Source organism: Apus apus, chromosome 6, assembly GCF_020740795.1.
Source record: "Apus apus isolate bApuApu2 chromosome 6, bApuApu2.pri.cur, whole genome shotgun sequence".
Classification (NCBI taxonomy): domain Eukaryota; kingdom Metazoa; phylum Chordata; class Aves; order Apodiformes; family Apodidae; genus Apus; species Apus apus.
The window spans coordinates 16,667,027-16,692,767 of record NC_067287.1 but is presented as its reverse complement, the minus strand read 5'-3'; the positions used below and the strand labels follow the sequence as shown (position 1 = coordinate 16,692,767).

At 48.4% G+C, this 25,741-nt stretch overlaps 1 protein-coding gene across 1 annotated transcript in view; it reads left to right on the top strand.

Annotated features, from left to right (window-relative positions):
• CFAP65 (cilia and flagella associated protein 65) overlaps positions 1-24,626 on the top strand; it is a 30,316-nt gene extending 5,690 nt beyond the window's left edge. Inside the window, exons 7-32 of the mRNA XM_051622759.1 lie at positions 570-792; positions 1,131-1,396; positions 1,889-2,089; positions 2,513-2,875; positions 3,737-3,874; positions 4,789-5,034; positions 5,446-5,670; positions 6,338-6,490; positions 7,424-7,589; positions 8,318-8,446; positions 8,859-9,084; positions 9,890-10,018; positions 10,339-10,515; positions 11,186-11,252; positions 14,508-14,618; positions 15,401-15,592; positions 15,681-15,839; positions 17,491-17,634; positions 18,085-18,201; positions 18,785-18,922; positions 19,421-19,486; positions 21,088-21,302; positions 21,677-21,826; positions 22,350-22,634; positions 23,310-23,447; positions 24,065-24,626. Of these exons, the coding sequence (XP_051478719.1) occupies positions 570-792; positions 1,131-1,396; positions 1,889-2,089; positions 2,513-2,875; positions 3,737-3,874; positions 4,789-5,034; positions 5,446-5,670; positions 6,338-6,490; positions 7,424-7,589; positions 8,318-8,446; positions 8,859-9,084; positions 9,890-10,018; positions 10,339-10,515; positions 11,186-11,252; positions 14,508-14,618; positions 15,401-15,592; positions 15,681-15,839; positions 17,491-17,634; positions 18,085-18,201; positions 18,785-18,922; positions 19,421-19,486; positions 21,088-21,302; positions 21,677-21,826; positions 22,350-22,634; positions 23,310-23,447; positions 24,065-24,101 (4,461 nt within the window). The 3' untranslated portion in view covers positions 24,102-24,626. The remainder of the gene's footprint in view (positions 1-569; positions 793-1,130; positions 1,397-1,888; positions 2,090-2,512; positions 2,876-3,736; positions 3,875-4,788; positions 5,035-5,445; positions 5,671-6,337; positions 6,491-7,423; positions 7,590-8,317; positions 8,447-8,858; positions 9,085-9,889; positions 10,019-10,338; positions 10,516-11,185; positions 11,253-14,507; positions 14,619-15,400; positions 15,593-15,680; positions 15,840-17,490; positions 17,635-18,084; positions 18,202-18,784; positions 18,923-19,420; positions 19,487-21,087; positions 21,303-21,676; positions 21,827-22,349; positions 22,635-23,309; positions 23,448-24,064) is intronic.
• The last annotated feature ends 1,115 nt before the right edge of the window (positions 24,627-25,741 follow it).

Below are 25,741 nucleotides of genomic sequence, written 5' to 3'. Positions count from 1 at the left end.
AACTTGCTGAATTGCTCTCTAAGTCAAGTGGGTTGCATTTGAGCACCTGCTTTCTGTGCCAGCCCAGCCCCAAAGACATACTCATTTTTTGTCCTGTTATTCACTCAGCATCCCCAGGCAAGGATCAGGACCTTCTCTAAGGGGCATGAGGAAGGTGTTGGAGCACTTGTCTTCTTTTTTGTGTAAAGATCATCCCCAGACAAGGTGGAACTGTGGATGGAGAAAAATAAGTTGTCTGCCTGCCTTTCCTCCTGATGACAGTAGTCACTTAAGCTACTTTGGCCCTTGGGGACACCTTGAGCCTCTCTTGCCAGGAGGGACACTGAAATTCCATAGATCACCAGGACATTTTGCTTTTGAGGATGTGGTGGGAGCTTGCTGCCAACAGTGCCCCAGCAGGACAGGGTTGCAGAGGTTTGCACAGCGCTTCGGTGCTGCAGTATCCCTGGTGTTCTTAGTGGTGTTCATCTCTGCTGAGAACTGCAGTTCTCCACTGATCAGTGTCCCAATTCAGAGCTATCCTGGCTGCTCCTGGTTCCTTCATTAACTAATTTATTTTCTGCTTGCAGGTAGATGCCTCATGTAGGATAGAAAGAGCAAAACATCCTCTGCTTCGAGATCATGTTTTCTCCTGTGATGTGTCCAAAGCTGTTGTCCCTGCCAATGGGAAGCTGGTCTTGCACATACAATTTCAGCCTCAGACTGTAGGAAAGCACAGTACTGACTACTTTACTATCACATCTGCTGGACGCCTCCTGCAGGCCGACCTGAAGGTGGTTGGCTCATGTAAAGGTACCAGAGTGAAAGCCTTCCCTGCTTCTCCCTTTCTGTTTCTTAGCACTGTAGGGACAGGGCTAGTGCTTGGGGAAGGACACGGGGCTGTCACAGCCTTCAGTCATAGACCTGCTGGGATCTAGATTGTCTCTGGTGCACCATTTGGGGTTTATACTTTCTTGAAAGGGATGTGAAACTATTGGAAGTGAATGTCTAGCGGTTTGCTAGGACTGGTGTGTTTGCTGATGAGGTGTTTCTGGTTTGGGAAGATCAGTTAAGTGTGACAGTGGCTTGTGACATGTTGATAGACGCAGCTATGACAATTCCAGGATCTGTCTTCCATGTTGTTGTGTTAGGTCCTTTGGTGTTCCTGCACAAAAATTCTGTGGACTTTGGCTGTATCAATCTTGGGGAAAGCTTGATGCAGACACTGAAAATCAGCAACAGCTCAGATGTCCCAGCCTATTATCAGTTTGATATTGATGGCAGAGGGAGCGTATTCTCCTTGGATCGCCCCTGTGGTGTCTTGGAGGGCACAACAACACTAGTGCTGAAGGTGACCTTTGGACCTACTCACCCCATCAGCTATCACCGCAGAGTGGTGTGCCTTGTCCACCATCAGGTATGAGAGGCAAAGGGTGGTTTCATTGCTGTGGTGGCTCAGGGGGATCTTCCAATGTAACTCACCAGGGCTGGCCTCTTTCACTTAGTAGACCCTGGAAATCTCTTCCCACTGCATTTTCATTGATACTTGTCCTGGGCATTTGTTGAGCAGAATCCCCATGGTGTGTGTTCCTACCAGCAGTAGAGGGCTGATGTGGACAGACAGTAATGCCTGTGGGTCGGGTGAGGAGCATCCACAGTGGTTCCTGGCCATTTAGGTCTCTGAGGGAAACTTAGCTGAACAACTGTGCACTGAGAGCCTCCAACTACTACTCCAGTTTCAAGAAAATTATTGGGCCCCATCAAGACCTAAAGTAAACAGCAGTCTAACATTGCAGATGCTAAGCCTTTCCTGGGCATGGTTTTGGAGGTGAGGTACTATGATGGTGTAACTCTCAAAGCAATCTCAGAAGAGCAGTTTTTCTTATATTCCTTTCTGGTGTTTTCCCAGGAACCTATGTTTGTGGACTTTTTTGGTACCTGCCATTCAGACACGGCTAAGCCAGCCATCCTTCAGGCAAAGCACCTCTCCTGGTACCGAACCAACATGGTGAGGGAACTGACTTTCTACCCCCCTGATATCCTGTACGCAATGCTGAAGGATGAGAAATTACAGATGGATGAAAAGGGAGCCCTCATGCTGCCCCCCAAGGTATGAACTGCCCTCCTTGGAATGCAAGATACTCCCGTGCTGTTCTCTGCAGATGTTGGGTCTCTGTTGCACAGACCAGACAGGATCAAGAAGGACTTCCAGGTGCCGGACTGATTTATTTAGTATCTCTGCTGTTAATGTTCCCAGCACAAACCAACACTATCTGTGTCGGTTGGGTTTTACCCACAGTCAGCCACTAAGCCACTTTCTGGCTTTAACTCAATCACAGGGTCTTTTGCTTCATGTAGCTTCAGATTGAGGACTGGCTTACAAACAGGAGCCTACTTGAAGCCTAGACTTTGAGCTGTCCTGGGAACTCTTACTGATGTGCACCTTGCTCATGAAGGCAAGCAGGACTGTAGTGCCTAGTGTCTCCCACAGGTACACTTCCCCTGCTCACACTGCCATGTTTCTGTCCTTCAGATCCCTCAGGACAAGCGTCCCAAGGAATACTGTGAAGCCAACTCCATGACTGAATATTTCTACAATGGTGTGAGCAGTGACCTGGCCTTGTTTCCCCCTCATGTTAGTGTCAGCCCCATGGAGTATGATTTTGGTTGCTGCGTGCCGCTCCACAAGGTAGAACCACTTCCTCTCTGTGTGACCAACCACACCAAAGGAAAGATCACTGTTGCCTGGACTCTGAACCATGGTAGTGCCTTCAGAGTGAGCCCTGAAATCTGGGATATCCCACCTTTGAAATCTTCAGCCTTCCGTGTCCTTTTCCAGCCCACTCAGCTCAACAGTCTCTATGCAGCAGAGCTGGAAGGTTTTGCCTTCTACAAGGTTAGTAGAGATTACTAGGATCAGTTTCCAGAGGGCATGGCAAGAGGCTGCAGGCTAAAGGCTTTGGGGGAAGTTAAAATTCAAATGGAAGGTTTTATTTTGAGTTTGGCAAACTGGCATCTTTACTAACTCCCTTGGCCACTGCTTCGGTACACTGAGAGGTTATAGTTTCTCCTTCACCTGTGTCCTAGCAAAGATGAATCAAGCAAGCCACAGCTTATGCATACGAGCAGTTACACCTGCTCTCACCCCCAGTGAAAGTGAAGTAGCATACACCTCACTGAAGAAGCAGTTACTGTGAATTGCTGCACATTGGTGCATGTGGCATTCACATCCCACAAGGCTGCTATTGAAGGAGTTTTAGCACCCAGAAACTCCCTGGTAGATGAGAGAGATCTTTGTTGTGCTGTTGATCACTCTTCTTAGCCAGTGTGGAGGCTATCTGGGAGTAGCCTTAGAGTCAGGAAATTTCTTAGGCTCACCTAAAGGATAGATTATTATTTTCAGTGACTCACTGTTCAATACTAAATTAGCACCTGCAAGTATCTCAAACTGCACTAGTGTCTGTAGACCCTCCTTCCCTAAGACAACTCCTGTAGTATCACAGCATAGCTTGGATAGGTCCTTCTGCCTGAAAGACACTCAAGTGTTTTTTGGGGTCTGAAATGTAGCTATTTGGGAAAGCAGCACTCATATTCCTTATCCAGCACTGGTCAGTCCTTCTTCCCTGAAAAAGTTAATTCCTCAGCCCCAAGGATGTCACTGACACAAACTGCTGCTTGTGATGATGCCTGCACTTGAAGGCACCTTGCCACACTCCTTTCATACATGCACTCTGTTCTGTCCCTTGCATGCCTGCAGGTGCAGACACACTACAACAACATTGAGGAGCATGCCACCATCTGTCCGTCCTGGTGCCTGACTGTCAGGCTGAGAGCACACACTTATGAAGCAGAACGGGAGCACTTTCTCCCACAGTATGTCCTGGATGTCCCCAAGGTGTGCTACTGGTTGATATTTGGATCTTTGCAGAGATGCTCAATGTTTACCCCTGAAGTCTTTATCTTGTTTCCCATTGCACCATCCTGAGATATGGCTTAGGTGGTGTCTAATGGTGTGGAGACACCTGCTTTGGTACATGTCAGGTAGGATGCTCTTTCTCCTGCATTAGCTTCCCAGCCTCCAGTGCGTCAGGTTGCACTGAGCACATTGTTAGCTCTGAGAGGACAGCTGTTGGGACCTGCTGCCTTCCTGGTTAAGTGTGCACAGGCACTGACAAGTGTGCTTAGTCCCTTCCCAGGAGCCTGAGATGCTGCATGGGCTTAGGCAAACAAAGGGCAGCACACAGAATCCACACTTACGGAAGAGAAGTGGTTGCAAAATAGAGTGGAAGTTTCCCTGACTGTTCCTGCTGTTTCTGTAGCACAGGAATATATTGTTCTATGCGGTGAAGTGAGATCTGACCCTAGGAAGAAAGAACAGTTTTGAGAAGCTCTTAGAACATTTCCTCAGCTAGTTCTTATGCAGTCATGCAGCCTGTATCTGATAGGCATAAACTGGATTAAATTCCAGCTTGCGGAAGTTCTTAATCCAGGTGATCACTCCATGCAGAGACTGCAGGCCCCAGCAAGAAGCTTGCTTATTGGATGAACAGAAAGCATCACATAATGGAAAGAAGTTTCATTGGTCCCATGAGCCTATGAAAGATGAGGGCCACTGAGGGAAGGGAAAAGAGCAGAATTTGTATCTCATTGGGCAATTTGGTTTATTTCCATGAAGAGAAGCAGTTATGAATTCTCCATAGACTCAGTATAAAGCTTGTTTGAACATGGAATTCAACATAGTGAAAGCTTTTTCTTCAAGCTGGTTTTCTAAATCCAGTGCAAACAGCCCTTCTTGCTTGTCTCCACCAGACTTTTCCTCCTGTGGCTCCTGACATCGATACCTACTGCAGCATGCTGCTCTTGAACACGGGCACCACTCCGATAACCTTCAGTGTGAACCAAGCTGCCTGTCCCTCTGTTCTGGTCAAGCCCTGCTCAGGACACATCACTCCAGGAGACCACCAGATTTTCTTTCTCTCCACTCACCCACTTAACACAGTCTCACAGCAGCATGTCCTGCCTTTGCAGCTGAACTCTTGGCCTGGATACACCAAGGTAGGGAGATGGAAATACAAGAAGGTGAGCAAATCTTTCTTCCCTTGTAGTCTTCCCTGTTCACAGGGTCAGACTTGTGCTCTGACCCCTGTTACATATCATAATGGTTCATTTGGTTTGGTTTTTTTCCTTTGGAAACAGAAATTAAAGTATATTTTCATCATTTAAGGCAGAGACAATACTGCAGCCAAACATCCTGTACCCCTTGTTCCCTTGGGTTTCCATCTCTTGGAATGCACTGTACTATGCTCAGGGCCCTCCTTGATGGAACAACCTGAAGTCCTTCCCCTCCTCCTTCAGACCCACTTTGCTTTTGCTTCCCTCTTGGAAGGAACAACATCTTTGCAAGGTCTCTCCAAAGATAGCTGAGACTTCTTGCTAAAGTCTGTTACTTTTTCCTTAATTCCACAGGTGATCACTCTCCAGAGTCGTGGGGAGTCCCTTCTTTTGCTCTTAGAGGGTGATGGAAATCTATACTTCAAACCTGTCTATGTAGGGTCCTCCTATACACAACTGTATACCATAAAAAACTGCACAAGGCTGCCCATGAATTTCACATGGAAGATCCATCAGTCTGACAGCAAGATCCTGTCTGTCAGCCCTGCTACAGGGATCCTCCAACCCTATGAAGCCATGGTATGTTCAAGTTCTACCCAAGTTTTATTTTCCTCTCTACAATAGAGCTGTGGAATGTTTAGATCAGAAATGTGAGGGGTGCCAATCATTTGGTCACTAATGCCAAAGTTGGAGAATACTAGTCAGTGTCTTAGCTTGACTTGCTAGCCAGCATCTGCAGTTGTGCTGGTTCCCACAATGTGGATTTGCCCAAATATGATGACATCCTCCTTGGGTGTTAAAGACCCATGTGGGTCTTAAACAGGCACTAGATAATAGTGTCCTGGATGGGACTGGGCATTAACACAGCAGCAACTTTGTCATACACCAGGTGTTACTAGAGGGAGGACAAATGAGACCACAAGAGGGTTTATGATGTTCTTCTGTTCTCTCACCTGTAAATTCAGGTTCTAACCTTTTACTGTATTCTGAGAGTGCTTTTTGAGAGTAGTGAGGACTAGCATCTCTCCATGGCCTAGCTGTGAATATCTGAATGTGCATTCCCAGTGTACACCTTTGACACTGGCAGAGATGGTGGAAGTTTGAAGTGAGTGTGAGTCCAGAGTTGTCTGTAGAGCATGAGGTTATCTGCAGTGGAGGAAGGGCTGTGCATTGAATGTTCTGGTGTACATGCTTGGCTCTGGTCTGGAGCTCCTGTGAGTGCTCTCCTTCTTTCTTGTGGTTTCAGGCTCAGGAGTGGACTTTTACTCCTGACAAGGAGACCAAGTATCTGCTGCATGCTAAGGTGTTTGTGAGGAGAAAAAGCCCAGACCCCATGTTCCCCAAAGGTGTCCATTATGTCTTACGGATTGTTGGAGAAGGGGTGCTGGGCATCATCAGGGTAAGAAACTGGGGCACACTGGGTAAAAGGAGGAGTACTAGAGTGGGATAGGGGTCTTGGGTTTCCCCTTTTGTGCATGACCTGTACTAGAGGCAACCAATAAGGATTTACAACAAAATTCCCAGATATTGCTCTCAGTGGAGATGATAAAGCTGACTATGGCAGACTGATGGCAACAGCACGATGTAAAATGTTCTGCCAGTTCAAAGATGACCTCTCCAGATTCCCTGGGATCACTTTCAATTCCTCTGTTCCAATCTGAAGTGAGCAAGTAATTTGGCTCCTTGGGAGTCCCAGCTCTCTCCTTTCATTCTGTTTACTCCACTTGTTCTACTGTCAGTCTGATTTCTAAGTGTAGTGGAGCTGACTGTTGAAGTGGTGTGGCCAGCACACATCCACCTGGCTTTCCTCCTATTATCTGCAGATCTTGGCAGCCACCTTCATTTTCAGGCAGGTTTCTTAAGGAGCCAGTGCTAAATAAAGTAAGACTTTGTAAGTCATTGCCCTGTGTTAGTCATGTTGGATGGATGGGTAGAAATGTCTTACAGGTGTTTGGTCACTGTAAATGGCATGCAAGTGGATGACTAGCCAAAAGAGAGGGGGACTTTTAATGTGGTCACAGAGGGACCAGCAAACTTAACCCAGGTGCTGCTGGCCAGCTAGTGTTGTCCTCACAGCCCCAAATGTGCTGTGTCCTACCCAGCCAGCAGCCCAAATAACAGCAGGAGGAAGTCTTTGGAGAAGGGGTTGAGCCCCTTGCAGCCCTGTTCCAACACCTCCCAGGGCATGACAGGTCACACACCAACTAGGCTGCTCTTTGCACTGCACTGAGCTGGCCAAGGGATCCTCATGTGGTGAGATCTGTGGTGGCTGCACTCGACTGCCACGCTCGATGTGTAACAGTGACCTTTGCACATTGGGTTTGAATTCCAGGCACAAAAGGAGCACCTAGACCTTGGAAATATTATTGTTGGTGACCTGCAAAGCTGCAGCATTGTACTGCTAAATGATGGGACCTGTTCTCTAAAGTACATCCTCAGCGTGGAGCAACTCATCACTGGGCCTTGTGACCCCGAGGATGTCCACAGTGATCCACTGGGTACTGTAAGGAAATTAGCATGGGACACGGCCTTGGCCTTCTCTTCTTTTATGTGCAAAATCATTCTAGCATGTACAGGTTGGCCTCTTTGCTGGCCAGCTTGCATTGATTTTTCTTAAGTGCCTTCAAATGTCTGCTCATTTGCTTAGGGATTTGCTACAGGTGACTCTTCTGTCTTGCTGGAAAAAGCATAACCCAGAGCCTGACAACTGAAGTTGGGCCAATTTGGATCTTGAAATTAGATGTGATTTCCCAGCAGGGAAGGAGCTTCCCAGAAGAATGGCGGAGTGCAACCCTTTTAGCTGCCTTTCTAAAGGACCTCCTCTGGGGAAAGCTCCCTGCTCTTTGCCTGCTAAAGAGGCTGGGTACTCCCATGGAGCTGCCTACCATTACAGTCTGGGAATCCCATCTTCAACAACTGAAGTTGTTGATGGTGCAGGAATGCCCCATCCCTGGAAGTGTTCAAGGGCAGGTTAGATGGGGCTGTGAGCAAGCTGATTTATTGGGAGGTGTCTCTGCCCATGAAGGGGGGTTGGATCTAGATGATCTTTAAGGTCCCTTACAACCCAAACCATTTTATGATTTTATGAGGCTGTTCCTACTGATTAGGCACATGGGGGGCAGTGGCTGGACTGCAGGTAGGCTTGGGGAGCTGTGTGCTGAACACACATGTGGTGTAAGAAAGAGCAGTGGTGCCAAAAGCTCATACCATCTCTTTTCACCTACAGCTCTAGAGCTGGAACACTCCAGAGGGACAATCCCTGCAAGGTCAAAAGCTTTGATCCGAGTAACAGTCAAGCCAGCCCGTCGGCTCCATTACACCTGGTCAATCAAATATGCTATTTACACCCCCACAGGTAACAGATGGGCATTTGGGGAAAAGTGTTCCCTCCCAACCAAGTAGACCGTGCCATAAGACAAGACATAAACAATGGTTTGATTTTTTGAGTGTGAAAAGGAGTACCTCACAAAATGACTAGGCTGTAGGCTTAAATAAACAAAGGGGTTTTCACATAGTGCAGAACTGAACTGTGTAAAGACACGGCTTAAAAGCACCACATTTGTGGTCTCTTGGTGATGTCTAAATGCAGAAGTTAAGGTACAACTGGAAGTCAGTGGTTTAGAGGTTTTCAGAAGCTGCCAAAGACAAGACTATGTACAAGTCCTGTTCTTTTTTTGGTCTGGGTAGGGCCTGTCTCCATTTTGCTGTCCAAGAGAGCTGCCCCTTAATGGTGCATGACACTTTATGGTGTTTCTTTCTCTCTCAAGCTACAGATCTTGCAAGCACAGAAGAGGAGCAGCAGCCCCTCTGCTGCATCGAAGCAACAGGGGTCTACCCAACTCTCTGCATCACAGATGCCTGTTCAGCAGGGAGTGCCAGAGGTATCAGCAAGTTGCACCTCTGGAGGCTCTTTTCCTTGGATGCACTGAATGAATACTTGGAGCAAGACCCAACTCCCAGCCAGCTCACTTACAGAGTTCCCACAAGGCACAGGTGAGGAGGCTCAGATGATCTTCCAGTCCCTCACAGGAGTCAGACAGAGGTTTTGTGGCCATTGGCTTGTTTTGCAACTCACTGCTGTGTGGCACTCTGTTACTCTGTCCTGGGCCCTGCAGGCAGTTGCTCACCTCTACTGCTCTGCTTACCCTCCCTAGAGAGGAGCCACAGAAACAAAGAATAATTTAAGTGCAATGGACCTGCAAAGGTCTCTGGTCTAATCCCTTGCTCAAAGCAAGGACAATTAGATCAGATGGCTCAGGTCCTTGACCACTTCAATGCTGAATATCTCTGAGGATGAAGAACCACAGTTTGTTTGGGGACCTGATGCCAGTCTTTTGACTATTTTAACGGTAAAAAATTTTTAGCCTGGTATCTAATTGGAATACCTTGTTTTGCAACTTAAGCAGTTGCCTTCCCTGAGCCCTTGGTTCATAAGACTGAACAAACCCAGGTCTTTTAGTTGCTCCTTGTAAAGAATGCTCCAGTGCTCAACCATTTTGGTAACCCTCTGCTGGACCTGCTCCAGCATGTCAGTGACTTCCTTTTACCTGGGAGCTGAAAAGAGGCCTCAGCTAAGCAGGACTCTCAGAGCCTCCATGTATGCCAGTCACTCTCATAAGGCATAAACAAAAAACAAATACAATCCAAAGGCCTTCCTTACACCAAAAGGGCCAACAACATAAGGTCAGAGAAAAAACATAAGGAAGATAGCCAGTGTAGAACAGCCCTTTCTTCTGTCATGCCCTGCCAGCTCTTCCTCATGTCTCAATTTAATCTCTTCTTCCTCTCCTGTGACCAGCACATGCTTGATCCCTCCAGTGTACACCCCTCTCCTGCTGGACTTCAATTTTGGGGCTGCCCCGATAGGCTCAGAGCCTGCCCTTGTGATGCTCCAGCTGGCCAACAAGGGTGTGGTGCTTGTGGAGTGGTAAGTGTTGCTTTCTGGAGCTCAGTTTTCTTTCCGGGATCTGCCTGGGGATATGAAATGGCTCACAGGGGCCGTAAGATGTTCGCAAACTAATAGTGTGGATTTTGTAGGTGCAACTTGTGTTGTGGAGCTGTGACTGAGATCTCTTGGTGGGTCTGAGTGGGGAAGCAAGCAAGGGATGGCAAAGAGTTCTGCAGATCAGATCTGATGAAACATCATGTGTCCACCATCAGGGTTAAGCCTGGCTGGACTGAATATGCCAACCATGGCCTTGGGGAAGTTCTGTGTCCCTGTTGCTGACCAGCTGACTGGTTCCCTAGGGCCTTCTTGTTTCCTTCTGATCAGAAGATAGACATGGAGCACTGGGCAGAGGATGTTGAGTTTAGCCCCCAGGAGCTGCATCAGATGAGAATTCAGGATAACCAGCTCTTCAGTGTTTCTCCGAAGTCAGGGAAACTTCTTCCAGGACAGGAGGAATTAGTCCAGCTCTCACACAGGTGACATCAACTACTTGTACTTCAGAGCCTCATGCTGCATGCCAGGACAGCACATGCCATCAGTTCCCACTGTTTCCAGGCTGGATCCTTTTCCTGGAAATGCCCCTTGCTCAGCAGAGACTGGGCCAGTAAAAAGTCCCCGAGTATGTCCTGTTTCTGGACCCCACAAAGCTTCTCCTCCTCAGGGGTATGTTACTAATGTGCTTTAACAGTGCAGGAGGCAGTTGGCATGACATGCTGGGGACACTGCTCTGCCTTCACCTGACAGCTGTGGAGACAAATAAGATGCTGCACAAGATTCCTGTGGTTTTGACTATACAGTGATAGTGTTAACTTTTGTCATCTACAATTGCTGCCAGCCCTTGTGTGCCTGTGGAGGAGATGAAGAAAGCTGAACACCTCCCCTTTCACAGCAGACCTGATCTGGCATTTCAGATGGTGTTGGCGTAAAAACTCGGGTCTCTACATTGGCATATGACTAAAATCAACAATGTATCACTTGTTCCCACCCAAACACAACTGTCCCTCTCCCTCTCTCAGTGGCCCTTATGCAACAGTGACTCTTTAGCTGGGAAGTGAATTGTCTCTAATGTGCTGTGCGACCCTGATTCTGTCACCCTGGGCACAAGGTTGGTTTCTAATGTTTTCTTCTCTCCTCTTACACTGCTAGACATGATTTCATTGGCACCGATCACCTCCCTGTCCTGTTGAAGGTTTCCTATGGCCAGGAGATTCTGGTAAGGTAGCAGGTATCTCTTGCTTCTGTTTGCAGAACACCAGCAGGTAGGAACTGAATTACAAGGTGTTTCCCTAGAAGCTGCATGGCATGCAGGGGACTGTGGCCTTTCCCTGGAATCTGCACTGTCCTGGCAGGAACACAGAGCCAAGCAGAGACATCAAACCAGCATCCTGACGAACTCGTGGTTCCAGCACAGTGTGATGTAGGAGTGCACTGGCTAAATGGTTCTTGCATGTAGCATCTACTGGTTTCCCAAGCAAGGGATTTTTATTTTTGTTGCTATTATTACTAACCTTTTCATTTTATTGGTGGTGTTAGTGCAGAATTTCTTCCATCTCCAAGCCAACTCCAAGTGCAAAACAGCTCTCAAGGGTTTTGCAGTCCCTGCATGCTTTCCACACTCAAGTATATCTCATAGATAGGACTTCTGGACTTGCTTCCCTGCATTTCATCTTCCTCACCACGAGATCTTCCATGCAATGATCCTGGAGTTCAGCTCTGCAGCCCATCCAGCTTCTCTCATATGCAGCTTTCCTGAGTATCTCATCTCATCAGCTCTCTATGCCCTTCAAAACATGTGCATTCCTCCAAAAGTACCATATGCATTGGCTGCAATTTGGGGACACACATGCTGGCAAAGGCTTGGCAGAGCATCCTCTAGCTCTGGAGGTATGGAGGCAAGTGCTTCCTCAGGCCCAAAAGGTGCTCCCTGCATTCCTGGTTGGCAGTTCCCACTGCAGCCCTGATACCTTTGTCCACCCACTTATTTCTCCTTGCCAACAGTGGAGAATCTTCCTACTCATTCTTCCTGCTTGCTAGAGCATCCCAGATATGACCTGTGATCTGTTTTTCCTGAGCATTTCCTCAGGCTTGGAACTAATTTGTCTCTCTCCCCCTCTCTCAAACTGTCAGCTGGAGTCAAAGTCACCTTGTGCTCTGCCGGGCACAGCTCATGCCCGGCTGAGCCTTCCTGTCTGTCTCTGAAGTTTCCTATGAGACCATTGTATTCACACATCTCTTTTATTTTTCTTTTCTTTCAGGACTGTTGTCAGCTGAAAATCCAACCCTTTGACCAAGCTGTTCAAACAGTGGCTTAACTGTGCCTTCCCTCAAAGCCCTTGGACAGACTCCCTGTGCTCTGCTTGCCTGGCACAATCCTGAGAGTGGCTGCGAGCATTTCACCCGCTGGCCAGTGAGGGAATAGGCTTTGGAGCACCAGAAGACTGTAGGGCACACATCCTCTCTTGCCACATAGACAGTGGCATCCAAAATCACCTGTGTGATGTCTCTATGGCTGTCCCTATGTGATGTCCCATGTGGACAGATTTTGACTGCTGCTTCCTCAATAGACTCTGTTGGCTTCATCTTCAGGAGGAGCTCCCTCTCTCTTCAGCTCTTGGTGGCCAGGGTTCAGTTCTGAGATGAGTGGATTTATAGGTGCTCTGAAAAACCCAAACTGATTTCTTCTGGTCACAGGATGAAACTTCTGTGGTATTTGTGTGTTACCTACTTCCTTGTGCAGAAGGGAAACAGCCTCCCAATGCCTCATGCTCTCAGAGGTTATTCTCTGTCTCAATTCTAAAGCCTGCCTGCAAGAGTGCAGCTATGACCTTTTTGTCAGTGCTTCAGGATAGTTTGGTCAGGCAGAATCTGCAGCCCTCAGCAGTTTTAGAAGGAAAAGGCCAGGCAGCTGCAGGTGTTGCAGGATGAGGCAGGCTGGTTCCCAGAACTCACTGGAGAGAAGGGCTGGATCCCAGGGAGAATTCTCAAGCACACAGGATATAAACTGGAAGTGTTTGCACTTCACAGCTGCTAATTAGGTATTGTGAGATGTCTCCTGCAGCTCTTCAGGCAGCTCTCCTCCCTAGGAAATCTGGTATCTCTGTCCTCTCATGCTTTAAATCATTGCTGTGGGACAAAGTCTGTGCACTCTGGAAGGAGACGATTGCAGCAGGTCTTCATTGTTCTCCATTTGTTTCCCTTTAACTGATAGTCCTCTAATTATGGCATATGTGACTATGGAAATTGATGACAGTTTTTCCTTGGCAGCTGTGGCTTGGTGGAATCCAAGTTGGCTTTTTAACTGAAGTGAAATAAATGGGGTTTTCACCCCTAAAGCTCAGGAAGGTTTCTGTCCCTTTTTCCCTTCCAGTTTGAAAGTGACAGCTTTTGTCCTCCTCCTATTTGCACTTTGTCTGGCTTGCTGAGGCCCTCAGGAGGGCCTACAGTGCTTTGAAAAGATCCCATGTGGGACTTTGATAGCATTGTATTTCTAGTCCTCTCTCCCTCATCACTTTGCTTAGGGAGGTGAACTGGAACAGGTCGTTTTGGAGGAACTGGCATTTTTTGCTCTTTTTAAAGCAGCTGATACAGCCTCTCCTGCAGGTGTCTGTCCAAGGCATCCAGCTGCCATCACAGACATCCTCTCCATCATTTGCATCTGCACTTGAGAAACAGCCATGCTTAAGCTTAGCTAATTGAAAATTGGGGCGACTTCACTCCCTTTGGTCCCTGCAGAGACATTACTAGCTCTGTGACTCCACTGCAGCCTCTGTCTCTAGGTAGACAGATCAGAGGTCCTTGATCAGATCAGGATACTGCTGGAAATCGTGCATCATGTCTTGTCTTCAGCCTGATTGCAATGTTCTCAAAATGCAGAATACCTTGTCTCTTCCATTAAATAGCTTCATGAAACTCTCTGCTTTTCTTGAAGTGCTGGTGGCTGCTTTTCTAGTAGGATACTGTTGATCATTACTTGATCACTTAAAATTCTTCTGGGGTCTTCTTGCAGCTCTTGGACTGTTAGACATATTTGTGGAGCCGGACATCCTCCAGAGTGAGGACATCCGCATTGTCCTTTTCAAGAGGAGGCCATTACTTATCTAAAATCCTGTCTTTCCAAGTGATTTGGTTGTCACAGCTTCACACTCTTATGTAGAGTCCAGATACTTTCATTCAGGGAGAATTTCTACCATATAATTGCAAAGAGAGGCACTGAGGCTGCTGCCTGACATAGCAGGGAGAAAAGTACCTTCTCTCTGAAACAATATGTGAACCTTTCATAGAAGAGCCAACAGCTGAGTAGGCTCCCCATCTCCTTGCTTTTTTCTTGGGACACACTGTTCTGGTATTACTGCCTTAAATCTGTAACTCTATTGCCCTCAGCTTGCAAAATCCTTCAGAGTCTTTGCAGAGTTGTTAGTGATGAGGTGAAGGCCCTGTGAGAAAGTGACTGCATTTCCTTCCATTGTAGCTGAACTTCAGCAGCGTGACAGTGGAACAGAACCAGCAGTACATCCATTTTGCATCCACCACGCACCTCTTCACACCCATTGCCATTGGGACCTCCAATCCCCCCACACAGGTGAGCATTCTGGGGCCAAACTCAGCAGTGAGCGGAGGGAAGGAGCTAGTGTTACTGTGTCCCAAGGACAGGGAGTGTCTGGGACATCTCCCAGGAAACAGAGTGGCCTCTGCAGCAAAGCATCACAGCAGAATTTTGAGACTAGTAGCAGGCAGAGCCTAGAAATGGCCACTGGGATGGCAGCAGGGAAAGTACCTCTCCAGTTCAGTAAGGTTTGTCTTTCACTCTAGCCAGAATGCTTATGAGGTGTGTTGGGCTGTTCCCTTATTCTCTTGCATTGGATCTGAGTGAAAACTTGTCTAGCTGCTCCAGACATTCTGGAAAGAAATCCTAATTAGTTTTTTAGTAAATTAATTAAACTTCCTTAAGCACTTATTCAGCAAAAAGACAACTTTGATTCTGTTCTGCCTAATTTACTTGGGAGATGAACAAGTCTGAATTGAATTAAGAACACTTTAATACGAGTCCTTTTGCATTTCAAGTAATCTGCTTTACAATGATCCCCTTAGCTAATTTGTATTAATTTTCTCCTGGACTGAATTTGCAGGGCACCACAATTTACAGGGCACTGTAGTTATCAATGTACATGTGTGGTGATAAACCTTCAGCACAGTCTCCTATCAGAGCCTTAGTGATAAGTCCTGACATTATGAGGTCTCCTCATTCTTAGGAGACAAGCTGACTAATTAATTATTAATGCTTATCAGAGTCCTCTGGGGAAGTGCTAACTAGTTTAACTTGTGCATGGTATAATAAGCTCTGCTCTCTCTGATTCACTCCAGATTTATGAACTCTACAATGGCGGCTCTGTTCCTGTCAAGTTTGAGCTTCAGCTGGACAATGTTGTGAGCATCAAGGAGGAGAATTTTCGGCATTCTGTGTTTGTCTGCCTGACTCCTAGAGGAGAAATCCCCCCTGGCACAACAGGTCTCGTTGAGTGGATCTTCTCACCACTGGAAGCCAGAACGTACTCAGTAAGACTCTTCTAAAGACTGCCAGAAACAGTTTCTGTTGTGTGCCTAAAATTATTGACTTACTGATGGTTGGACTTGTCCACGGCAGGTTGATGTTCCCATCTACATCCTGGGGGGTGAATCAGCTCTGATCACCTTTCAGGGAGTAGGATATGATCCCAATATTGTAGAAGAGACTGCCACATCCAGAGAAGTTTTGTCTCGTTCGGTCTGTCCAGGTTCTATGGAGCTAACTGTGCCTGGGCAGGTAAGTCCAGGTACACTGATATGAGCGATATAATCAATTCAGAAATGTGTGACAGAGACTGAAATATGCAAGTGGCCCCGTCTAGCAGTAGCTTGTGTTGCAAGATAGTTCATTTGTCATGAGGTAGAGCAACATATTTCCCTTCCAGCAGGTCATCTAGATCCAGCAGGTCATCTAGAGCCTAACTCATAGAAACAGTTGTTCTAAAGGGTGTCTTCCTTCCAGCTTGCTGCTTCTACTGCCATTAGAACCAAAAACGCTTTAGGGTTTGTGTTTCAAATTTTCTGTTAAATGTTACACCCCATCACAGATCCCTTTCTCATTGTGCAGCTACAGCACCTTTTTCTTTGGCAATGCATTCACAAAAAGAGCATTGTGCTCCTGACATAGAATCACAGAATAGTTGGGGTTGCAAAGGACTTTAGGGACCATCTAGTTCCAACTCCCATGGGCAAGGGCACCTCCAACTAGACTAAGTTGCTCAAAGCCCCATCCAACCTGGCCTTGAACATTTCGAGGGAGGGGGCATCCACAGCATCTCTGGGCAACCTGTTCCAGTGTCTCACCACCCTCACAGGAAAGAATTTATTCCTAATATCTAATATAAATCTATCTTCTTTCAGTTTAAAACCATTCCCCCTCACCTTATCACTACAAGCCCTTGTAAAACGTCCCTTTCTAGCTTTTCTGTAGCTCTTCAGGTACTGGAAGGCCGCTCCAAGGTCTCTGTCAGGACTTGGTTGCCACTATTTCACAGCCAAATTCAGGTGATTCATAACCTGAACACAGACTGCAGGAAGGTCAGTAATTCAGGCACATCCTGAGGAATGCACTTGTTTGACCTGTCGCTGGCTCAGCAGGAGCTTGTTTGGCCTGGCTAGAGCTGACCTGCCAGCCTGGACAGTCTGTTGTTAAATTCAGCCACAGATCCCAGCATAATGAATCAGCATCCAACAGCATCAGCAGAGACAGGTAACGGATTCATCCCACCTGACATGAGCATGCCTACCTTGGAGCCTAGCCACAGCTACATATGTTTTTTGGCTTCCAGCAGGGCCATTGCATTCCTGGGTACAGCAAAGAGAAGATTATTGAAAACCTTTTTTTAAGCTGCCAGTGATGATGCCATTCTGTAAGGCTCTGTTTCTAACTGAGAGTCATTAGCTTCTCTGATGGTCAGTGTCATTAATTAGAGTTTGCTCTGTGCCTGGAGAATGGAACAGATTAGTAAGGAACATTTTCCCAAAACTTGCATTCAGGTTGATGAGGATTTTGCATAAGCACATACCTTGTGTTTGTCAGCTAAATTAGGAAAAGGCCTGGGCTGGAAGTGCTGCAGAGAGAATCTGGGTGCTACTGGTCCTCTGTGCTCCTGAGGTCCTCTTCTGCCCCAACACCAGCATATGTTCTCTTAATTGCTTGCTCAATCCACTGCAACAGGGCTGTCCTCTCACTGTAAAGAGTCACTGTAACCAGAGCAAAAATGAGAGAAATGTAACACTCCCTTAAGTTATTGTCATAGTAAAGGTAACTGGCAAATATCATCTATGAATTGCTGGATAACTTAAAGATGACTGACTGCTCTTCCCCAATGGCCACGTTCCATCTTCCTTCCTTGCTGTTCCTCCCGGTTTCACCTTGTTTCCTGCAGGCAGCCACCTTGTCACACCACAGGATCTGCTTTGGAAATATCCCGAACTGTGCCAAAGCCAGTCGACTTGTCTTTCTCAACAATATCTTGGAGAGCAAGACTATTGCATTCATCTGGTGGATAAGTACCTGTAAAGACAAGCGGGTGAGTCCTTCTCTCTTCTCTATAGTCTTGCTGTGTATCTCTGTTGTGCCATGAAAGGACCTTACAACTCCATTTTCAATCAGACACTTGGAAATTATCCCAGGGAACTAGCTTTTTTATTAGCTGATGAAAGGGTAGGGAGAAGGGTTATGATAGCAGAAGAAAGACAGGAATTTAGAAGGGGAATCTGAAGACTTCAGTGAGGATACATGAACCTGGAACTACAGGGCGTGATAATGAACCTCAGGACCCTGTCTATTAGCAAAGTCCATGGTTGTTCTTAGAATATATCATCTGCATCTCCCTCATGCAATGTACCTCTGAGAATGGGAGGGGAGAGAATTCCCACAAGAGTAGGCACATAGGAAGGTCTCAGGACAATGAAACAGCTCCACTGTGGCTTGTTTGATTTTGTTTTCTTGTTGGTGTGGTGTTTTGTTTTTCCCCCAGGTATTGCAGATTGCTCCAGAGTCAGGGGTTGTGCAGGCCGGAGAGAGCATCCCCTGCTTCATCACAGTGCAGTGTTCAGGGAGTCCTTCCATCTGGAGCACAGATCTGGTGTGTGAGGTGAGACCCAAGAGGTACCTGTATTTTACCATCACCTGGGCATGTCACTGCAGTTGCCAAATGGTTGGCTCGAGCTGTCAGCTGCTGAAGGAATCCTTCTTTGCTCCATAATGCTGGCTAGCATTCATCATTTTTTAAGATAATGAGCTTCATCTCTCCTGATGCTTTAAGCCTCTCTGTCTGTGTGGCTCCCTAGATGCGGTGCTACTGTGCAACATGTGGCTTTGTGAGTTGAACCCAGCTACTAGAAGTCACAGCTTGAATGAGAGTGGCTTTCCATGGATGTCATAGACTTAAATATCTGTAAAAAGCAAGTCTTGTTTCTTTAATATTAGTAGGGGCACACACTTGCAGTAGTGTCCATCTGGGCACTTTCCAGGTGTCCTTTGGCAAGAGGTAGTGTCTTTAAGTTTTGTAGTAGCACTGTTCTCTCCTCTTCCTGCCACTGGAAGACACAGAAAGGGAGCAGGCTGGCTAGAACCTCCCAGAAGGGAGGAATTAGTGACAAGCATGAACTTGAGCCAGAGACTGTGTTGTAGCTTCTCTCTAGCTCTGCTCCCTCCAATCATGGTTTGCTTCCTAGGTATACATCCAGGAGTCCCTGTTTCAGTATGAGAGGGAGCTGCAGGAGTGGGAAAAGGAGAAAGAACGACAAGCTGTGGAATTCACCATCACAGAGAAGGACCTTGGGACAAAGAAGAAACAAAAGTCACCTGCACGAGTAAGTGCTGCCAGAACTTTGCATCAGCTTAGTTTAGCTCAGCTCAGAAACAGCAGCCAGTGTCAAAAAATGTTCTTTAAGAAAATCTAGACGAGTTGGTAAGATGACATGAGGTTGTGATCTGCTCAAGATCTTATAGCTGCTCTGTGGACAGTGGAAAATTAGATCTTGGTTTCTAGCCAAGAATCGCCTTACAAGCTCTGAAATTGCTAGTGATCATCTGAAATTTGGAAGTGCATGAGAAGCCTTAGGAAAAACAAAGCCAGAGGCTTTGGAAACCAGTGGTTGGATTTTTAACCATGAACAAACACTGGAGACAAATGTGTAACAACCAGTAAGAATGTGGAGAGTGAAGAATAGGAGAATGAGATCATTGACTCTCAGCTGGGACAAAGTAAAACAAAATACTGGAGTCTTGTTCTGCTCCGTATCTTTCCTGCACGACAATTTCTCTTTATTCTTTTTTTAAATTATTTTTTAAAAAATTTTTCTTTTCAGAGGTCATCAGATTCTGCTGAGACAGAAAATATTCCTGAATCCTCAGCTATGATCAGGAAATACAAGGTAAGTCAGGCCCATCTCACCCATGGTAGAATCAAACTGACTGCTTTAGAAAAGAGACAGATGCTGGATATCACAGCGTGGGAGCCTGGACAGAGAGCACAGCAGGATTTGTAGCTTCAAGGCTTTGGGAAACAGACTGTTTGGAGGAGCCAGAAGAATTAGACTGTCTGGCTGTGTCCTGTGGGCAGTAACTTTCCAGCTGAGGTGAACAGGAAGTGAAATTGGAACCAAACATGCACCCATGACTGGAGAAAAGGAGAAAAGGTTTCAAATAAGCAGAAAAGATGCACGTGGGCAGGGCAGTCGGTACCTGGACTCGTTTCACACTGGGGCCACAGTGGAAAGCAGCAAGACCCAGGTGTGACATGGTGCAGACTTTGTCCTCACTGCTAAAAGAGCTGTGCTTTGTGCCTTGGGAGAAGCTGCAGGCAGCAACTGCTTTGATATAAGCGCACAGCAAGCTTTAAAGCTCAATTTGCCAGGTTTATCTCTGTATTCCCTCAAGTTTGCACAGCCATGTGCACTGCTGGAAAAGACAACTTTTTCCAGCCTTGCTGGCAAGGTGTGAGACAAGGTCCCAGTGAATGCTCTACAGACCTGCCTGTGCCCAAAGACAGAGCCACACTGCATCTACAGCCATCAGCAGGATGTGCTGTGGGAATGACAAGGCTTGTGGAGAACCACCTAAACCAAGATCTAGAAGGGTTAAGGAGAAGCTGATGTGAGACTGGGCCTGAGCAGATTGACTCAGTTAGGGGACACAGCCTGTTATCTCAGGACTGCCACCATAGTAAGGCTGTAGCAGTGCTCCTGGGACCCTGCACAGTGCCTCTGCATGCCCTGCACTGTCCTGCTCAGGGCAGCTCTATCCTGGACTGTTTGCCCTGTGCTGTTAGGTGTGATCAGTTGTGCAGATCTGGGCACTCACTGGGATGAACATAAGGATTGTTGAGGAAAAGTAAAAACAGTTTCATCTAGTCCTCTGAATTTTTAGCTCCTAGTGACAATTTGGAGTCCACAATCACCTGCTGTGTCCCTGTCAGGAGCAGTGAAGGCCTCTGGCCTCATTCCCAGAGGCTGGACATCTATGTGTCAAAGGTCACTGAAGTCCTGTGATACCTGAGGGCTTCTCTAGAGCTGGGTGGTGTCCTTCTGGTCCAGGCTTTTGGACTACTGCCCTAAGAAACTTTCCCCAAACTCACTGCTGGTAAAGCAGCCCCCAGCTGGGCCATGTAGTGTCTGGTGTTAGTTCCTGGTTTCCTTCTAGGCTCAGGGGAAAATTTCCACATGCATTCCTACACATCCCTTATCCCACAGCACTCCCAGAGTGCACAGAAGAATGGAGATGATCTCTCAGAGTTCCACAGATGCTGAAGCCCTGCTGTCACACAGGGCTGGTACACTGGGCAGTGAGGAGGGAGCAGACCTTGTGCTTGTGGTACTGCAGTGCTAAGATCATTCTGGTGCTGTCTCCTGCCCAGGATCTGGCGGTGATTCTGGATACTGGGCTTTCCAGTTCTCATGCCTGTGCTCACACCTACACCAGCCTACCTGTTGGCAAAGGAGCAACTAAGTACTTGCCATTTCTTTCTCTCCAACAGACATTACCCCCTATTAAAAACCATCCAACGCCAAATCTGCCAGCTGGACATTTACAGAGGAGGCTGCTGATGGACAAAGAACCCACCTGGGTGTGGGTCAAACCACAGCCTCCCAAGCCCATCCTCTTACAACTCGGTGTGACAGGCAGGTCGTACTATGTTGAGGACTTCTTCAGCAACTTCCCCTCAGAGTTCCCCAAATACTTCTTGTCCCGGTAAGAAATCCAGCTTTTTGGATTGTCATCTTCATCTGAGCCAGGGCTGCTCATGCTGTGATATGCACTGAACTTGGAGCTCTGCTCTGCTTCCCTCCAGTGCCTCAGTATTAGGCAAGAGGTGCCTTGATTTCCCCAGAATGAGCTGACATGACCAGCTCCTCTCCCTCCCACATCAGGGAGATACCATCAGAGCTCAGTGCTCCTCTCTTATGACAGAGTTTCTGCTGCTGTCACAAATGCAGCAGCTCCCACTCCTCCCCTGGTTCTGTGCACCACTTGGCCTGCAGTGCTGCAGCTCAGCCAGAGGGATGCAGGTCTTCAGCAGCTCAGTTCAGTGGTGCTGCCACTGATGGAACAACTCTTTTTCACAGCCCCTCCATTGACCTGGGCTTGGAAAGCAGCTATGTGGATGAGAGTAGGGTCAGAGACAGGATGGACATGGACCCCAGACGGCTGTCCCTGGCTGCTGCTTCCAAGCAGGAGATGCAGATAGTGACTGACATACTCGGAGGTGTCATCAGGTGAGTGTCCCCTCACCCAGTTTGGAGCCCCTCTTTTCCAGGCAGTGAGTGAAGCATGGCCAGCCCTCTGCTAATCCCATAGGAGTCTGTGCACTCCTGCCACACCAGAGCAGGGAATCCAGCCTGCCAAAGGCTGGGGACTACGAGCTCAGGTGTCCTGGTGTGACAGCCAAAGGCAGGGTCTTGGTCCCCAGCTATAGGCTGGGTCCATCCATCTCTGCATAGAGAACAATGTCACTGCCGAGGAACCAGGGCACTCTGTCTGCCATGATCTTGGGAGCAGGTTGCATTGGGATGTACCTGTTTTGTCTGTCAGCTGCAGAAATGTAGAGGACCAGTGTTGGGATGGCAAAGTTAGCTTCCTTAGCCCAAGCCATCTTCCTGCCTGCCTTAGGTGCAGAAATCTAGAAGGGACAGACTAAACACTGATATCGGTCAGGGCTTCTTCTGATTTTTAATGACCCTCTGGGGTCATACAGATATCTGATTTGCTGGAACTCATATCTTATTTCCTTCCTCTTAGAGATGTCTTGGAGGATACCCAGTTTCATGAAGCAGTGAAAAGATGCCTGGATGACCCCATTCCATATTTCTCCCAGTTCCAATGTGCAGAATCGGCAGAGCTCCAGGACAGGAGACAGCGCTCCACAGTCCCCTCTGGGGTCTCTGCTTTGACAGATCTTTACCCTGAGAAGGGTGGAGAGAGGAAAGAAATGAGGCAGGAAACCTCTCCCAACACTGATTTGCTGGAATCTTGGGACATTTCCTCCTACGAGCAGTTGAGGGAGAAGAAGAAGATGCTGAGGAGGTGAGGAAGAGCTCACACATAAGAGGCAAGAGCTGCACAGGCAGGAGAGCCACACTGCCTGGCCAGAAATCCATTTCTGCTTCAGCCCTGCAGCATTTCTGTTGGAGTGTTCTGTGGGATCTGGGTGGAAACTGATGCTAGCCCAGCTAGCCCACCTACCCACCCTCTCCCGAGTGGGGTTTGTGAAGAGTGCAGGTTTGCTGTGCCTTGGGGTTGAGCTGTGGGCAGTGCCAGGATGCTGGTAGTGTGTGAAGTCTGCTTTATGCTCAGACAGTCCTGGGTGTATCAGACATGAGTGCAGTGTGTGCTTACCTTAGCTTTTATTTTCACAGCAGTATTTCATCACCTCGCATTTGCTGTGTCTATACCCTTGGGCACTGCTACAGGCCACAGGCATGTGCACAAATTCTAACTACAGCACAGCTGGGAGGGAGAAACCAGTATGACCACAGTGACCCAGCTCTGTCTGAGGTCAAGGCCTGATGCCAACTGGTGGCAGTTTGGGGAAAAGGGTCAGCACCACATTGCTCAAGTCTTTGGTTCATTGGCCTCAGCATTTTGGAAACAGTATGTGCTCCACTGCTGTGCCTGATGTGTCCTGGGAGGAGTCACAGCAAGCAGCCTTCCTTATCTGCTTCCTGATAGCTGTTCTCTGCCTGTACTTTTGCCCTGCAGGCAGCCGGCCTTTGGGAACCTGGTGGATGAGGTGCTGGAAGACACACTGCAGAATATCCTGATGGAAGCCAGCAGTGGGGAGCTGGTGCTGACAGCTCGGGCCAGGGTCACTCCTCTACCCCGCCGCCATTCCCAAAGGTAGCAGAGTGTACTTGTGCTGTGGTGGGAGGCAGGATGTGCCCTTAATATGTCAGGATAAAGCCCAGCCCATTTTCTAGACCACATGGATTAGCTGGATCACTGCCTACCAATGACACGCTGCCTGTGCAAAAGGGGGAATCCACTCCCAAAGCCTCTGCCCCTCCTTGGCTTGTCCTGAGCCTCAGAGCAAAAGTGGTGATGCTACAGCCTTTCTGTGCCCTGAGACCATCATGCAGCTCTGGGGTAGGGCCTGTGAGTAAAGGGCTGGCAGAAGGGGCTGGCCTGGAGCACTGGAGACCCCAGCACAAGGAAGGTCTCTTGGGAAAAGGGATCAGGGAGCAGGCAGCAACAGCCTCTGACTGCAGAAAGGGGGTAAAGCTTCTGTAGTCCAAGATGGTGTGGGCTGAGAGCAAAACATGAGGATTTGTGTAGGGAGATGGGATTGAGGGAGGATGGGAGAGGGTTGTTGGATGGAGATGTCATCTCCAGAGCTGCAGGAGTCTTGTTGAGTTAGACAATGGGTATTCCACATGATCCCTTAGGGAAAGACAATTGCCTGGGGGAAGCAGCAGCAGACTGCTATCTCCTCACCCTAAAAACAATCTCTTCTTCAGTGTCACCAGTCGAGCACCTGCACCCTCAGGATCATAGCTGCTGGCCACTGTGCTGCTCGAACTCTTCAAGGTCATCAACTGTTTCCACTTCTCATTCTGTCCCTGTGATGTCCAGAGCAACTCTGATCCTCCCACACCATGACCTATGCTCAGCATGCTGGCTGCCTCTGAGGAGATATGTCCTGGTTATGTCCTCAGCTCCAATTTGAATCTTCTGGCAACTCCGCAGCAGAGTTCATGAGATCCCTTCTCTCTGTGGCTAGCCACATCGTTGTAAAAGAACCTGGACATGGACAGCCTCTCTGACTGTTACCAGTGCTCCCAGTCTGTATCAGCTCAGAGTGGAATCTGCTTTGAACTGTAGCTGAGGATGGGCTGAGAGCTGGGCCTTGAGGTGCTGAGCCTCTGCTCACTACACAGCAGTAGGATGCAAGTACTGAATCCTCCTCCCCTTCTTGCTACAGTGACTGCTGTAGGTCCCACATACAGTGACCCAGTCAGAGAGAGCAGCTGCAGCACCATCAAGCAAACTGGCAGCCCAATAAAAGCAGCTTGACCCGTGGGCACACAGACACCAGCGTCTGATGTATGTAATCCATGCGTCTGGGTTTGGGAGCACCCTGAGCAAGCTCTCCCCTTTTCAGACTGCAAGGCTGTCACCTGGGGAAGGGGTTGCATTGAGCCTTGGCCTGGCAATGAGGGGTCCGCCAGGCTGCGGGAGGGTGTCTCAGTGAAGGAGCGGGGTTTGTCACAGCCAGGAGGTGGCAGTGTGAGTTGTGATAAATCCCAGGAGCCGGCGTGAAGCTGCGGCTGGTCTTGGGCACCGGCTGCGGGCTTTCTGGCAGAGGCTGCAGGCTGACCGTGCCAGGCAGCGGGGCTGGCTTTGCAGCATCTCCCGTCTTCTGCAGCCCTGCTACAGGCTCTGCTACCCACGGCCCAGCCAGCCACCCTGCTCTGGAGGGGATGCTGCTGGTGTTCTTCTCCAGCTGCTCCTCCTGCCGTGCTCACAGTGCTAGTGCTCAGCCAAGACCGGCGTGGCACCTTCTCCCCTTGCAGCCCAAGAGAAGACCATGCACAAGGAGCTGCAGAGGGCTTTCTCCCTGCTTGGCAGAGGGCAGATGCCTGCTGTGCCCGGGGTGCTGCAGCTCACCCATCACAACCCCAGTGTTCTGCTCTGTACTGGAGCCAGGCGTGTGTAACTGTTACCAAGCCCCAGGGCCAAGCTGTTCCTGTTGTCAGAGATACAGCAAAGGCACTGCCAGCTCCTGAGCTCAGCCTGGGTGCCTGGGGCCTTCATGAGTCCTGGATCCTTCATGAGACGTGCAGACCCCCTCCTCTTGTCCTGGCACTCTGGGGGCCAGGTCTCCTACCTCACAGCAGCTTTTCTGTCCTCCTCTAGGCTTCAGCTAGTGCTGACCAGGTGAAGAGATAACACCTCCTTTCTCCCCAGTTCAGGGCAGCAGCAGGGCCTGGCTGTTCAGCCCAGTTGGGGTGACTCTGCCTGGTCCAGGCTCCTCACTACAGATGATCTGTAGTCCTGCAACAGGCTTCTCAAATGGGTAACACAGGCAGGGGCAGGACAACACCTTGTCCTGAAGCGGGTTGTATCCAGCTGCCGGAGCCTAAGGGCAGCCTGGTGGAGCAGAGACAGGATTACTGAGTTTGTCCATCCTCAGG